Source organism: Diuraphis noxia, unplaced genomic scaffold (assembly GCF_037042655.1).
Source record: "Diuraphis noxia isolate RWA-SAM2 unplaced genomic scaffold, SU_Dnox_SAM2 contig0005, whole genome shotgun sequence".
Classification (NCBI taxonomy): domain Eukaryota; kingdom Metazoa; phylum Arthropoda; class Insecta; order Hemiptera; family Aphididae; genus Diuraphis; species Diuraphis noxia.
The window spans coordinates 24,873,320-24,889,268 of record NW_028301715.1 but is presented as its reverse complement, the minus strand read 5'-3'; the positions used below and the strand labels follow the sequence as shown (position 1 = coordinate 24,889,268).

The 15,949-nt window shown below is 27.0% G+C and overlaps 2 protein-coding genes across 4 annotated transcripts; both read left to right on the top strand.

Annotated features, from left to right (window-relative positions):
* Positions 1–141: 141 nt before the first annotated feature.
* On the top strand, positions 142–6,409 carry Cul2 (cullin 2). The gene is made up of 11 exons (XM_089229943.1): positions 142–605; positions 3,327–3,669; positions 3,737–4,025; positions 4,122–4,288; positions 4,359–4,590; positions 4,652–5,038; positions 5,101–5,325; positions 5,386–5,452; positions 5,527–5,726; positions 5,798–5,995; positions 6,058–6,409. Exons 2-11 carry the CDS (start codon positions 3,350–3,352, stop codon positions 6,184–6,186), a joined length of 2,214 nt encoding a protein of 737 aa, XP_089086069.1. The 5' UTR covers positions 142–605; positions 3,327–3,349; the 3' UTR covers positions 6,187–6,409.
* Positions 6,410–7,360: 951 nt separating this feature from the next.
* LOC107167617 (uncharacterized) lies at positions 7,361–14,086 on the top strand. 3 transcript variants are annotated; one of them, XM_015516755.2, is made up of 6 exons: positions 7,361–7,739; positions 8,031–8,143; positions 8,219–8,345; positions 9,339–9,462; positions 10,177–10,279; positions 13,642–13,917. In XM_015516755.2, the coding sequence occupies exons 2-6, from the start codon at positions 8,035–8,037 to the stop codon at positions 13,836–13,838; spliced, it is 660 nt and encodes a 219-aa protein (XP_015372241.1). In that variant the 5' UTR covers positions 7,361–7,739; positions 8,031–8,034; the 3' UTR covers positions 13,839–13,917. The 3 variants fall into 3 exon arrangements, with proteins under 3 accessions (XP_015372241.1, XP_015372240.1, XP_089085092.1); XM_015516754.2 differs by lacking the exon at positions 7,361–7,739 and having other exon boundaries at positions 7,753–8,143; positions 13,642–13,918; XM_089228966.1 differs by lacking the exons at positions 7,361–7,739; positions 10,177–10,279 and having other exon boundaries at positions 7,753–8,143; positions 13,642–14,086.
* Positions 14,087–15,949: the final 1,863 nt, after the last annotated feature.

Here is a 15,949-nt window from a genome sequence, read left to right as displayed (position 1 = left end):
ATTCAAAAATATGTACCATAACCTAAAAAAGATTTTTATCAGCATGTTGAATAATAAATAATAATAACACACACAATATAAATATATATTATATAATATATAAATAGCTTAGTATTTATGGTTTTATTTTTTATTCTCATTTAACCTTTTTCATTACCAATTCACCACCAATCGGTACGTTTTTCATGAAAAATCGGAACTTTCAAGTTTCAACAGCGTTCGAGCTTGCGAGTGAGAGTTATCTACATATCACTTTGGCCACACTGCCGAAGGGTCTCTCGTTCTCTGTGACAAATTGTGTTTATTAACTTTGTTACGCGATTATTGATGGAATCTATATTGTATTATTGTAATACCTACCTATCTAGTATCTAGTATCTATCTACAATCGTGATTTATTTTGTCCTTTGGAATAGTTTTTTCTTATTGTGAATTGTGATTAACATTCCCTGCGTCAACGTCAGTTGCTCAGTTTCCTTGTTACTTGTATTTTATTTGTATGTAAATCCGTCAATCTGATCTCTTATATTATTTCCGCTGAATTTCCCAGCATCACAGTAACCGCTGCAGGGATATGGAATAACAGATTCTACTGACGTCTCCAGGTATAGAATGCTATGTTAATTTTCTGATTGTATTAACTAAAAATTTTTAAAGTCCCCACACATGATATTATGACCCGATTAACTGCCAAGTGGTTACGCAATGATAATTGTTCATTATTTGACCTTAATGTTGACAAATATGGTGTTAAAACAGTTATTCATTTATTTAATAATAGGTAGCCTAACCGTTTGGTAGCTTAGTATGAGGATCTTCTCACAGAGGAGTATTATCTGAAAAGATTTTTTTTTAAGTTTGTCTTGTGTACATATTGATCTAAAAGTTACTACATATTTGTTACTTATGGTGTACTTAGCTTAAGTTTAAAATAACTAGTTACAAAATATTTATGTTCATGCAATGTTTACATTTTTATGGCATAGGTGTTATATTATGGAGGACTATTGTCTATTATTCATGTTAGATTCCAAAACAATCATAAATCCTATATTAGCTTAAGTACCTAGGTAAGTCCAATTTTGTGCATACGCCATACAAAAACAATTTAGTTTATTAGATAATTTAAAACTAATTAAATACCAATTTAAATACTTTTAATTATCTAATTTGTGTTTACTTAAACACCTACATAATTATTATTTATTCAAAACTTATATTTTATACTACCTATGTGATGTATATTAATTACATATATAATTAATCTCATCTGAATTTAAATTACAAAATGTAATTATGTTTTTAAATATTCAGAATTAATTAAATTCTTGTCTAATAAATTATTCAGCGACAAAAGTTAAATTACTTATGGAAACAAAAAATGTCCTCTCATGATTATTGATTTAGAGTAGTTAGTTTAAAATGGCTAGTTTCACACTTACCAAATGTGTTTATATTTTGGCTTGTGATTCCTATTTAGTCCTAAAGTCTGCAATGTTAATATTCCAATGGTTTACGGCAAACAACAGGTGGGAAGTATAGGCAGTTCTGCTAATGACTGTATTGGTGATAAATATGGAATTTCATTTGGTTTTTTGGAACGGCCATTTTTTAAACCTTTTAGAGTATCTATGTTTAAAATATTTTTTTTAAATGTTCATTTATACGCATAGTACCAATTAAATGTGCCTTTCTATATCCAACGCCAATTAGTTGATGTTTTATTAATACACATTTTTTTAGTTGATGTAATAATTAAATAATATATTTTTAATTCTTACTTCTTACTCATTTTAATTAATAGTTTTTTAAAATTGAATTATTTTATTGACATAAAAACTAAGAGTATCTAGAGAAGGCTAATTCTCACATATAACCTATGTGACTAAAAAGAATAAAAAATGGTTCAAATACTTATACAGTGGACGCTGCTTATAAGACTCATGTATATAAGGTTCAGTCGCTTATTAGAATCAAAATCGTCTGAAATGGTCCTTACATATCCAAATACATTATAAAAAATACATTTATGAGACTCAACTTTCATAAGAAAAAAAATGGTAAAAAATAAACATTTTTGGTTAAATTTAAAAATAAATTGGTTTTCATGATTTATAATGTGTGTATGTACAACAACTTTTATTGCATTTCACATTTATCGCAATTATCGTTATTGTAGCGTGAGTTATAAATACACTCCCAATTACCTGACACAGTTATCGTAACCGATAAGGTTGATGGTATAAGGAGAGCTGTTCATTACCAAGGTAATAATTATAATAAACAAGCAATATATTTCTAGAATATTAGTTTATAACTCAAAACAAACAAAAATTACTAATTTTTTTCATAAATAATACATACATTATACATATTTTATAATTTTTTATTAATGTATGTAATAATTTTTATGATATGTATTACAATTTAAATTTTTTTATCAGAATTTTCAAATTTATTCAATGATTAATATGTAATATGTATTAGAGCAGTGGTGGCCAAACTTTTTTTAACTCAAGCCATAAAATTCTTTTTTACTTTTAAGTCATCAGAATTTTAGGTATAGGTATATAATTTTATATTTAACGACGTTTTTATTGTACTTAATAATTTTAATGACTTTATTTAATACTTAACTTAATAATTACTACAAATGAAAGAAAATTAAATCGGCTTACATTTCAAAAAATATTTTTAAATAAATTATTAAAACACATATAAAAATAAATATAAACTATACAAAATATCGTTTTACACTTACAAAACATATTTTAAAATGTATTAATTTGTTAATGAGAACTATGAGCTTTTTTTTTGTTGACAGAGGACATTAATATTAAGTTCTAATTTGGTAGAATTTACCTGGAGAATGGCGTGTAGATGTTCATTTGTGATGCGAGATCGAGTTTTACTTTTGTTAATTTTCATTGTTAAAAATACTTGCTCACAAATATATGTTGAACCAAATATCTTTCTCGGGCCAGATATTAAATGATGGCGGGCCGTAGTTTGGCCACCACTGTATTAGGGTATTAAAATTAAAGTAAAATATATAGTAAAATAATATTCATAAATATGTAATATGAGTCTTATAAGCGGCGTCCACTGTAATTGTTTCCCAAAACAGTATTCCCTACGCTAATTGATTTGTGAAACATAATTATTGTAGTATTCTATTGAGTATTAAGGATACCTATTGAAGTCCGTTGAAGTAAAATCCCTTTAAACTCCATCTAGTAATTATTTCTTACAAAATTGTGAGAGATACTACTAACTACTACTTTAATTCATCTAATTTATATTTTACATTTAATTTTTATCCTTAGTTGTTTCAAAAAGTTCAGTAAATATGTCATTAAAACCAAAACCAATAAACTTTACGGAAAAATGGAACAGTTTACAAGAGACTGTAAAAGGTGTCATAACATTAGACACAGTTCCTAGAGATGCATGGAACGAACGTTTCAATGACGTTTACTCTATGTGTGTGGCCTTTCCAGAGCCCCTTGGTGATCAACTGTACGACTCAACAAAGTTGTTCTTAGAGAACCACGTACTTGAATTATTGACTATTATACAAACTGGAGGTACTGCAAATTTGTTACAAAATTATTATACTTATTGGCAGAAGTATAGTAAAGGTGTCAAATACCTACATTCACTTTACCAGTATGTATTTTATTATCTTGCATTAAATATTAAAGTTTGTGTAATATTATTTAAAACCCATTTCTAGGTATTTAAATAACCAACATATTAAAAAACATAAATTGTCTGAAGCAGAAGTTTTGTATGGAAACATTACACCAGATTCCACTGAACAGATGGAGGTTGGAGAACTGGGGCTTGATGTGTGGAAAAACAATATGATAGTACCTCTAAAAGATAGTATGTTGGAGTTATTATTAGATGAGTTTGACAAACAAAGGCGTAACATATCAATGACCACATCTTTTGATATAATTTCTGGTGTTATTAACTCATTTGTTGTTGTCCAGGAATTCAGAAAAAAATATCCACTTGAAGTTAGTATTTATATTTATTTATCATAAGATCAGAAAGTACTTATTCAGTTATTCATAAAGTATGCTATGAATTAAACATTTTATTTTATATTTCAGTTGTATCAAAATTATTTTGAGCAACCTTTTTTAGAGCAAAGTAGTGAACACTTTAAACGTGAGGCTGCAAGATTATTACAAGAATGCACAGTGTCCGAGTACATGGTTAAAGTGTTGCAAATACTTAAAGAAGAAGGAATAAGATCAAAAAAATATCTTCATGACAGGTACATTTTTACAATATTGAAAATATATTATATAACAATACAAAATATTTATTGTTTATATTTTATTTAGTACTTTCAACAAACTGCGAGGACGTTGTCGTCAACACATGGTTGGTGATCATTTAGATTTTTTACATGGAGAGTCTGAATCAATGATAAAGGAAGAGAGACGAAATGACATGCACAATATTTATTTACTTTTGCGTGAAATTAAAGATGGAATGACTTCATTAGTTGAAATTTTCAGGGAACACATAAAACAACACGGAATTAGAGTTATTGAATCTTTGAGACAAGAACAAGTATATATTTAATAATTATCTGTAAGTCTGAATTGCAAATAATGTATACAAATTTTTATAGATATATGTACATTTTGTTGAGGAAGTATTGGCTGTGCATAAAAAATACAAATCTATAGTTGTAGATGTGTTCAACAATGATTTATGCTTCAGTGGTGCACTTGATAAAGCATTTACAGTAATTATAAACTATAAACCAGTAAAAAATCAATCATCAAAGTCTCCAGAATATTTGTCAAAATACTGTGATAATTTATTGAAAAAATCGTCTAAAGGCATGTGTGAGAGTGAAATTGATCAAAAACTTTTACAGTCTATTACTATATTCAAGTATGTAGATGATAAAGATATATTCCAAAGGTTCTATCAAAGGCATCTGGCAAAACGGTTAATACATCAACAAAGCCAGTCCATGGATGGAGAAGAAGGAATGATCAACAAATTGAAAGTAAAATAATTGATTAAATTTTGTTAAATTTGTATTATGTTAATTATAATGTTTGTTTTTAGCAAGCCTGTGGTTATGAGTTCACAAATAAATTACATCGTATGTTTACTGATATCAGAGTTTCAGAAGGACTAAATGCCAAATTTCATAATGAATTTCTTAAACCTACTGATAAGTTAAACGTCTCCTTTTCTATGTATGTATTGCAAACTGGAGCTTGGCCTTTAGGATCATCAACTGTGTCATCATTTGTTATTCCTCAACAACTGATACCTTGTATACAACATGTAAATATATAATTTATATTAATAATATAACATTAACTCAACCATATTTATTGTAATTAGTTTGAAAATTTCTACAAAGAAAAATTTAATGGGCGGAAATTAACATGGCTTCATCATCATTGTCAGGGTATTGTTATTTTGTTAAATTATTATTTTATCTTTATTATTTACTAATTTAAAATGTATTTATCGTTTCAATAGGAGAGTTAAAATTGGATTATTTACCAAAAGTGTATATAGTGACAATGCAAACATTTCAAATGGCTATTATGTTACTATTTGAAGACCGTAATACAATAAACTACACTGAAATTCATGAAATACTTCAATTAACCAATGATCAATTTCAAAAACACATAAATAGCTTAATAGAATGTAAATTGTTGTTGCTTGATGGTGATGTAAGTAAACTGATAAAACATTTTAATAAACTTTTAAATATTTTACATTGCTGTTTATTAATTATTTTTAGAATGTATCATTAAACATGGCATACTCTAATAAGCGTACGAAATTGCGAATAACATCAGCTCTCCAAAAAGAAACTCCACAAGAGGTTGAGCAGACTGTTAATTCTGTTGAAGATGATCGTAAAACGTATTTACAAGCTGCTATTGTACGAATAATGAAATCGCGTAAGATATTGAGACATAATCAGCTTGTGAATGAAGTAAGTAAAATAAATAAAAATGTGTAGTTTAATATTTTATTATTAACTATGTCATGTTTTAGATACTTTCCCAATCAAAGTCATTCGCACCATCAATTGCTCTTATCAAAAAATCCATCGAAACATTAATTGATAAAGGATATCTAGAACGCACTCCTAATTCTTCCGATGGCTACAGTTATGTTGCATAATATTTTTAAAATGAATATATACATTTTAAGTTTATTATTGTTTCATTATTATACATAATTACCTACTAATTTTTCAATGAATTGAAAATAGTTTTTGTATTGTATATACTTTATATATTTTTTAGAATTATGTTTGTTCTTGTAAACTCTAAATCATGTTTCTAACTCATCCATTTAACACAATAGATAATTTAAATTAATGTCATTTATTTACTATCAGAAAGTTTTTGTTTGTATTGTTGCCCAGTGTCTGTATAGTTATAACTATTGTGCTACTGATGAGCAAATTAGTTTGTCTACATTTTAAACAAGCTTTATATAAGTTGATCTATTACTATTTACCAAATGTTTAAACACATTTTATTCTGATATATGTGTGTATATAATTTAGTACAATTCCTTATAAAAACTTAAATCAAAGCAAATCATTGTTTAAATTTAAAACTTGAAATAAATTATAATATTTATAATTATAATTTTGTATATAATATAATATACAGTTTTGCAGGTAATCAAATTTAGCAGCTCATTTTCATTTTAGTTTGTATGAAAAAAACTTCTTTTAAGAATAAAACATATAAGTTTCCTCTTAAAACCAAGTATATTGTTAAAAAGGTATGTCTTAGAACACTCAACTATAATATCATAAATTTACTACTTATATGAAAGTGTTTGTTTATATTGTTGCTAAGCTTCTGTATAGTTATAATATTGTTGTGTTGATATTATACAAATTCATTTCTACGCGTTTTAAACAAACCTAGTATAAATTATTGACCTATTACTATTTTTTAAATGTTTAAACATATTTTAATATTGATATACCTGTGTGTAAATTATTTATCACGATTCCTTATAAAAAACTTGTTATCAAAGTAGATCATTGTTTGAATTTAAAACTTGAAATAAATAATATTATTGTAAATATAATTATGTATATTTAATATACAGGTATTCAATTTTTTAGTAGTTAGTTTTCATATCAATGTGTATGAAATAAAAAAAAAATCCTTTAAAAATTACAAAAGTTTCTGTTTTAACCTTATTTTTGTTATTAAAAAGCAATGGTATAGATCACTCGAAGTAAAATAAAATTTGTATTTAAATCCGCGCCCATGATGACTACGTATAATAGCTATATGTATCGTGATGACGAAAGTAGACATGAGTGAAAACTCGTAGAAGCATATATACACGACATAATAATATAATTTGTTGATATTCAATATATCATTCTACAGTTACAGTAGAAAAAAATCGATATGTTATGCAAGAGAATAATATAGTCGACTGAATCCGTTGGCGCTAATCAGGAACGCACTTTTGCTGCTTCCTCAGAAGCTCGAAAGTTCAAATCGTGTACACCGTTCTTCGTATAGCTGACAGCGAAACGTATTTTTTTCTTAATGCAATAATAAAATGTGCCCTAGTTCACAGAACAAATATATTATTATATCGTACACTGTACAGCGTCCTAACCGAATTACGCTCATTTAATTATAATAATAACACTAAGGTTCCAGTGACATAATTAAATTTGCCATCACCATAAGGTCAGTAGTTTAATAATGATTCACAACTGATATATTCAGGGATGTACACGCGATGGAGAGAAAGACCCCCGCATAGGCCAAAGATTTTTATTTTTAAATAATAATGAATAATTAGATGATTACCTACTCTGAAATTTTATTATTTTGTAATATAAATAATATCCTGACTCCCCCTCCTCCTCACAATGGGATAATTTTGTGCACCGTGTACGCCCTGGATGTACCTATTATACTTTATTGTTATAAATTATAGACGTAAAAATTCTGTATTAAACATGGGATGGCGTTTAGGGGTATGGAAGAGAAGGCGATATTGGACATTTCAGACCTGCGTTGCAACGAGACGGATCCCGGGGATACCACTACGGTGCTCGACGGTCTTTTAGGAGCTGGACCACACTACGGTAGGTCGTCGGACGATCGTCATTTCGCGTTGTTCGCATGATAATAATTTATGAACTTTGTCTTCATATGTACAGATTATGGCGATGTGACCGGCTGCGACAGCCCAACGGATCGATGCGACGACAACGATCAATCGTCTGGATCTCTGAGCACAGACCAGAATTCTAATAGCAACGTCAAGAGGAAACAGCGGAGATACAGGTAACAGTTGCAACTTGGAGTAGGTACGTGGAGCTTCTATCTATATAACCTATCTATAATATCCACAGACTTATAAGAAAAAAAATAAGCTTAATATAATTTTTAAAATAAGGTACTGAATTCGTAAAGTGTTTCATTCGTTTTGAAGAACTAATTTTTATTATCCTTGAGATTTTAAAATAATATATTTATATTTTATCTTGAAATTTTTAAGTACGAATAGTGAAGTATTTTAGTATTTTGGCTATTTCTACCCATAATATTATATTATATCGGTGCGGCTTAGAGTTAAGCGCACATACTGCAACAAATTATCATAATATTATCCACAACCGTGAAATTATTCTTCAAGAACATCAAATTAAGTTTAATTGTTTATAGAACTTGAAAACAGTGGCGCAGTCAATATTTGGTGGTCGGGAACCGCTCAAGGTAGATGTAGGTACATAACAAGTCAAGAGATGTTTTCGATTTTAGTTATCCCAGTGAGCAAGAGCAACCATGCCTGGTGTTTAGAAATACTGTAAATTTCAATCAAGTATTTAAATTTAAAACTTAGTTCTATTATCACATTCTGACTTCATCATCGTTTTCCCCATGCTTAATTTCATACGGTAACACAAAAAATATATAAGGTGTCCAGTAAAACAAAAAATGTTCTAACATTATTATACTCAAAAACAGAAAACTATCCTTAAAAATATTGGCAAAATAAATAGATCTTATAATATAATATATAAATGTACACCAAAAATTAATAGTAACCAACCATCGATTTAATATAATTTGTTTATACTATTTTATAAGTTGTGTATTTCAGAATCACTGTAAAAAACATAATTCTATTCTTATAATATTGGTTATGTTTCATTAAAAAATGATTTCATACGTTAAGTCTTTTTATAAAAGTATACATGTTTTTCATCATCCCGCTGTCGACCCGTTATATAGTTGACATATATATTAAATTTGGATTTATGTTTATGTTTTCAGAACGACTTTCACGAATTTTCAACTGGAGGAACTAGAAAACTCGTTTCAGAAAACACATTACCCCGATGTATTTTTTCGCGAAGAACTGGCAATGCGAATCGACTTGACTGAAGCTAGGGTGCAGGTAATATATTTGTACTTAATTGCCAATCAACCACTCCCGGATTAAGGATTAAAAAGCATGGGGACACAGAGTCACAGACATATGGGACCGGGCCCCAAAATATGTTCATATTGTGAAAAATTACTAAATATAAATTAATATTTGAATATTTTATTAGTATACGATTCAACCACGTGATTATTAATTTATATTCAATAACTAATATCTCTAACATAATAATTATTAAAAAATTATTTATTAATATTAGGTGATTTTGACCGATTCTTTTAAAGTAGGTAAAAATATTTTATATTATCTAGTGTCTAACGCTTAAAATATAATTAATTATGCAGTGGTTGTTACTTGTTGTAGTGACTAAAGTATCTGTGTTTAAATACTTTTTAATAATTTATAAAACATATAGTATTTCATAATTATTTTAATTGTTTTTTCAGTATTATCAATTATTTTATTTTTAAATGGTAGGTTTTAAACTTTTAAACCATACGATTTTATACAAACATAAAAAATTAGTACCTATTTAAACAATGTTTGAAGTTTGAAAGGTGGGATTTTTACATTTTGTGAATTAAAACTAAGTGTACCTAATGGTGTTTTAGCCGTTTTAGGGCCCAATAGATCTTTAATCCGGACTTCAATATTACTGCTACTTATCATACCCATCTGTGCGCGATGTAAAATTTTTAAAACAAATGTTGTTTAAACAATCTATAGGTATGGTTTCAAAATCGTAGAGCCAAATGGCGGAAGCAGGAAAAAACTTTGGTTTCCCAGCACCAGAACCAAAACGAACAAATTATAAACCCTTGTCTAACAGGTTAGAAATTAATTATTAAGTCTTAAAATCGTAATTATTGTACCAAAACAGTTGATAAGTGATAGGTGACTTATTACACACATACATTCATACATAGATAAATGATACAAAATATATATAAATTGATATATGCACAATAATACGTACCTATATATATATTCTGAAGAAGTGCGGTATAAAAGGCATTACTAAATAATATTAGCTATAATATAATGTCAATGATGTTATATATTTCAATAAATACTAGTTATACAATGATTATAATAAAACAATTTATTTTTAAATTGTAAGCCTTTTCCTAAATATAGGAATTCATTAATTTTAATTGACCGAATTTTGTTTATATTGTCATTGGGCATTGATAGGTAGTAAACCGATAACATAAAGTATAGATATGAGTACCTAAACATAAATACCTCCATACTAATTGATAGGTAGGTATGTACTAATATAAAGTAATCGCATTCGTATACAACTGTGACGTATGTTCAGACATTGGAGACATGTTCTGAATTATAGCTGTATAGGTAGATATAATTATTTGACTTCTTCATCACTGTAATGTTTTCAATCAAAAATAATTGTACTTTATATAGACGCAAATATCGTTTGAGATTTGGTAAGGCTGATATTATCTTATTATTAAGAAAAATAACTAGTGGGTATTTTCCTACTACATATTTAGATCAAATTTGGTATCATAGAAACTGCCTCTTATGTTGTATATTGATAATATATGCATCTTGCACAAAAACGTGATGACAGACACACACACGAAAAAAAGGTATATAATTTAAAAGAAAAACACATATGTATTAGTAATCACTAATCATTGTAAATGCTAAAATCAATCCATAAAGTTTGCTTTTTTTCAATAAATATTGGGTAGAACACGATTGCGTACGTTTGTCCTTTTTGGCAACACGATTGCGTATGTTTGTAGATGGGTTAAAAGTACCTTTCAGAAAAAAAAATAAATAAACACGATTGCGTATGAAATTGTATGCAACGTTGTCAAATTTACCAATTTCATCGTATATAAAATAAATAATAATATAATAAATATCGAATACATTTACAGTTCTATAATCATTCATAAAAAAAAATAAATTATAAAATTATAAATAAAATGAGGTTTACAATATAAAAGTAATTAATAAATAAATAAATCTTCAATTATTATTTTAATAAAATTATCGTAAATAAATAAATTAATTAATTAATTGTTAAGAATTTAAAAATTTAAAAAAAAAATTGTTAATTTTTTATAAATTGTTTAAATATCTTTAAATTTGAATCCCTTGACATCTATAACCTACTACTTTTAAATACTGAATAAAAATTTTATGAATTTTATACTCATCGTTTATTGTATTATTATTTATAGTGTTTTTTTGCCATTTTCTTTACTCTCCCATTATTAACTGATTGTATTATCAATCAGATTTGCATTTGGGTTTCTTTCAATATTTGAATGACAACATGTTTTGGAGGATGAGCACTGTGAAATTGTCCATTATAAGTCTTATGAAAGCTTTCAGGTCCATTTGTGGTACTAAAAATTATAAATACACAATTAAGAATATTAAAAATATATTTCGTTGTGTAAATTGCTCACCGAGGATTCTTGATTGGTTCTTGAGCCCACATTTCTGGAGGAAATAGACATGTGCAAAAATATGCGAAAAAAGGACGTTGCATCAGCGTAATCGTTCTATTTACGTAATCTATACATTTAAAACTTACTTGATAATTCGATTGACAAAAAATTATAATTTCATAAAATAACACCGATTTTGATTCAAAAACAGTTAAAACTCTTAACAAGTCTCAAAAATCTAAAAAAAAAAACACTAAAAATTAAAAAAATCATTTTTATTTCATTCATAAGCAATCCAACGATAATAATGTCTTTTCTATTTTTTTATTACAATATTATCTAAAGAAAAAAACAAGTACCTATATTTTAATTTACATTGAATATATTTTTTTTAAGTTAAAATTTTATGTTGCGGGCTTTGAGCTCAGCTTAATCAATGGTTAAATATTAAATGACTATATATAATATATATATTTCATAATATGTTATTGTACAATATTATTAATTAATATAAAATAAGTATTTCTACTAAAATTTTAAAAATTACAAATAAATTTCAACGGGCCCACGGGCTCTTAAAGTATTCGGGCTCCATGTACTCAAGGTCCATCAGACCCCCCTTGGGGGGGGGGGTCCTGTATACCGGTATGAAAATTGGCAACAACGCTTAAAACTTCGTACGCAATCGTGTAGTTAAAAAACAGGTAAAATCGTACGGAATCGTGTTGCTTAAAAAGGTATCGCCGATAACGAACGTACGCAATCGTATTTTACCCTAAATATTTACATATGTGAGGCCCTCATAGTAAGCTACTCAATATATATTTTACTTTGAGTTTGACATGCATAAATCAATACTTCGATCGATCCTAATAATGTCTATAATCAGTACCTACCTTACGCATTTAAGTTTTAATACGTAAAGTTAGTTTTGACTATTGACTATTGTTATTTCCATAAGACATATTTTGGATCCTATACAAACTATACCAATTATATAATGGTGTTATACTTAGTAGCTATTCCGGGTGATTCTTTTATCATTGAACACTCATTATTTCAAAAATTATTAATGTTTTTGAAAATATTATTTTACATAGTTTCAAGTTATTAAAAAACCAACGTTTTTATTAAAAAATTATATTTTTAAATATTTTTTATCCCTATAATTTTTTAAGTTTTTTACTTTTTTGAATAACAACATAGAGTTTTAATTTCATATTCCAAAGCAGAATATTTTTCTAAGTATTTTGATTCATAAAAATCGAATTTAGGACGAATAGTTTATGAGTTAGGTATAAGTATTTAAAGTTTAGACAAGCGGAGTGGAATGGTACGGGGTTACCCCGCAAAATGTTTGTCCACTACTCCGCTCGTCTAAACTTTAAATACTCTCAATTCTCATGTAAGTATATAATATTCAGCATAATCTATATAAAAAAAAATGTATGGTAGGTATATTATTAGTCATGATTTTGAATCGGTTTATTTAAACAAAATATTTATTGAAGTTTTACAACCATTGAACCATCATTATTATTTTGACTTTTAAATAACTAGGTGCCTATTGATATGTTGTAATACATCTATTATTTATAAGTGTCTAAATATTTATAACTTTTATTATTCCTTAAAACATTGGTTATAGTTTTTATACTATAGGTTAGGTATTTTGTATAGGTACCAAATATTATATTAAGTATATACTCCATACAGTGTATATAGAATTAATTTCAAAGCAATATTTTTTATTGTTTTTCAGATAATCCAATATTTGGAAACTCTTCTAGCCTCCTTCCTCAGCCAGATTGGAATAGTCTATGCTCTTATACTTCATTTCAACCATCGGGGACGTTTGATAAAGATGATCTGCAAGCTATTGACATCGACAATGATTTGCTTCGGTTCAAAACAAGAGAACTACATGAAAACGATATGCTTATGTCGCCACCTTCATAGACATTTATTGATCAAATGTTAAGTAAATTGTTAATTAAAGAATCTATATTAAATTATATCAAATGTCTGTTTTATATCATTAATATACCTATAAGTCATAACTTTTCCAATTCTAAAACAATGTCCATTTATCTGCATTAAGACTTTAGATTCATATTTCATAAAGATCTACACACTAACTCTAAAGCGCTAGGATTTTACAGTAGGTACCTATATGTTAATTAATTGAAAAGTCAGTATACTTTATGTTATTTATTATCAATTAGATTATATAAGTTATCAAAGTGAAAAGACCGTACAATTTTAAAATATCAAAATATGTTCTGTTTTAGAAAATATCTGTTGTTTTCATTCATTCAAAATTTTTTTTTTTTCAAGAATATAGATGGAGATTTAATTGCATTTTATGAGAGGCTTAATTAAATCTTCTTACACAAAACGGGACCATTAAAAAGATTAAATATATATATATATATATATATATATATGTTACGGTATTTGTACTTTTACCGTAACATATACATACATTTATATATATTTTAATTTTTGTGGTTAAGCCCTCTCCCCCCTCCCCCAATCAACGCTTATGATACTTATAAATATTATTTTATGTTTATGCTATTGGCAGATTGATTTTCTATATCACATTAACAGTGTATAATAATTTAGGGAAGTTCATCTACACAATAAACATTATAGTTTTAGATTCTGAGCGGAGCGATGAATGTATTGATTTTACCATGATGTGTGTTTTTTTTTTGTGTCTGTCTTCACGTTTTGGGGCAGTAAAAGTGCTTCGATTTTTGACTTCAGTACCTCGTTCGATCAGAAAGTGAATCTAGTTGGTACTTTGGGGGGGTCAAAAGTGAAAAATTCTTAATACTTTTCTAAATAATCGAGAAAAACAAACTAAAAATTAAGGGAAAAACGGGAAATTTTACGTACAATCAGTTTTCAAAAAAATCGATTTTGATTTTTTGTGTAACTTTAAAACGAATGACCATTGATACATGAAATTTTCATGAAATTTTCGACTTAAGTTGAACTATTAATAGGCATTTGAAATTTTCGATCATTATTAGTTTTTTTTAAATTAATATTGATAAAAATTTATTTGTTAGGCAGAAAAGCTTGAAAATTTAATACAAGGCTCTTAACATATTGTTACAATAGCAGTTGAAAATAAAATAAATTCATAGTCACAATTCTTTTTTATAAGCATTCAAAGTTTGAATTTTGACAAAATACTTAAAAATCACGAAAATTCACAAATTATTTTAAGCTAGAAATTCATAAAAAATTTTCCTTTTATATCTAAGATTTGAAAATTTAATACAAGATTCCTTACAAGTTTTTAAATCTTTATCACAAATAAAAAGTACACCGGAAATACAAATTAAATTTTTATGAGCATTTGAAATTTAAATTTTTACAACATTGAATTTTCACTTTTAGCGATTTCGTTATTTTGGTGTAACTCTAAAACAAATGACCGCAGATACTTGAAATTTTGCCTGAATGTTTATATAGGCATTTTATATATTTGATAAAATTTTCAAAATATTTACATTTGTTTTGAGCTGTTTACTGACATTTTAATTTTTCAACTTTTTTAGTTTTTTTTTCTATAAATATCCATAAAAATTTATTTGTTCGGTAGAAAAGCTTGAAAATTTAATACAAGGCTTCTAACACATTGTAACAATAGGAGTTAAAAAATATTAAAAATACGTAGGCACGATTTTTTGTTATAAGCATTTAAAGTTCAAATTTTGACTAAATACGTAAAAATTACGGCAATATTCAAATTATCTTAGATATAAATTCATAAAAGTTTTTCTTTTAAATTCTAAGATTTGAAAATTTAATACAAGGCTCCTTACATATTTTTACAATAGCAGTTGCAAAATAAAAAGAATGCATGGTCACCATTTTTTTTAAGCATTCAAAGTTTGAGTTTTGACAACATTTTATGCAAAAATCACGAAAATTCACAAATTATTTTAAGCTAGAAATTCATAAAAAATTTTCTTTTTAAATCTAAGATTTGTAAATTTAATAAAAGATTTCTTACAAGTTTGTCAATTTTTATCACAAATAAAAAGTCCACC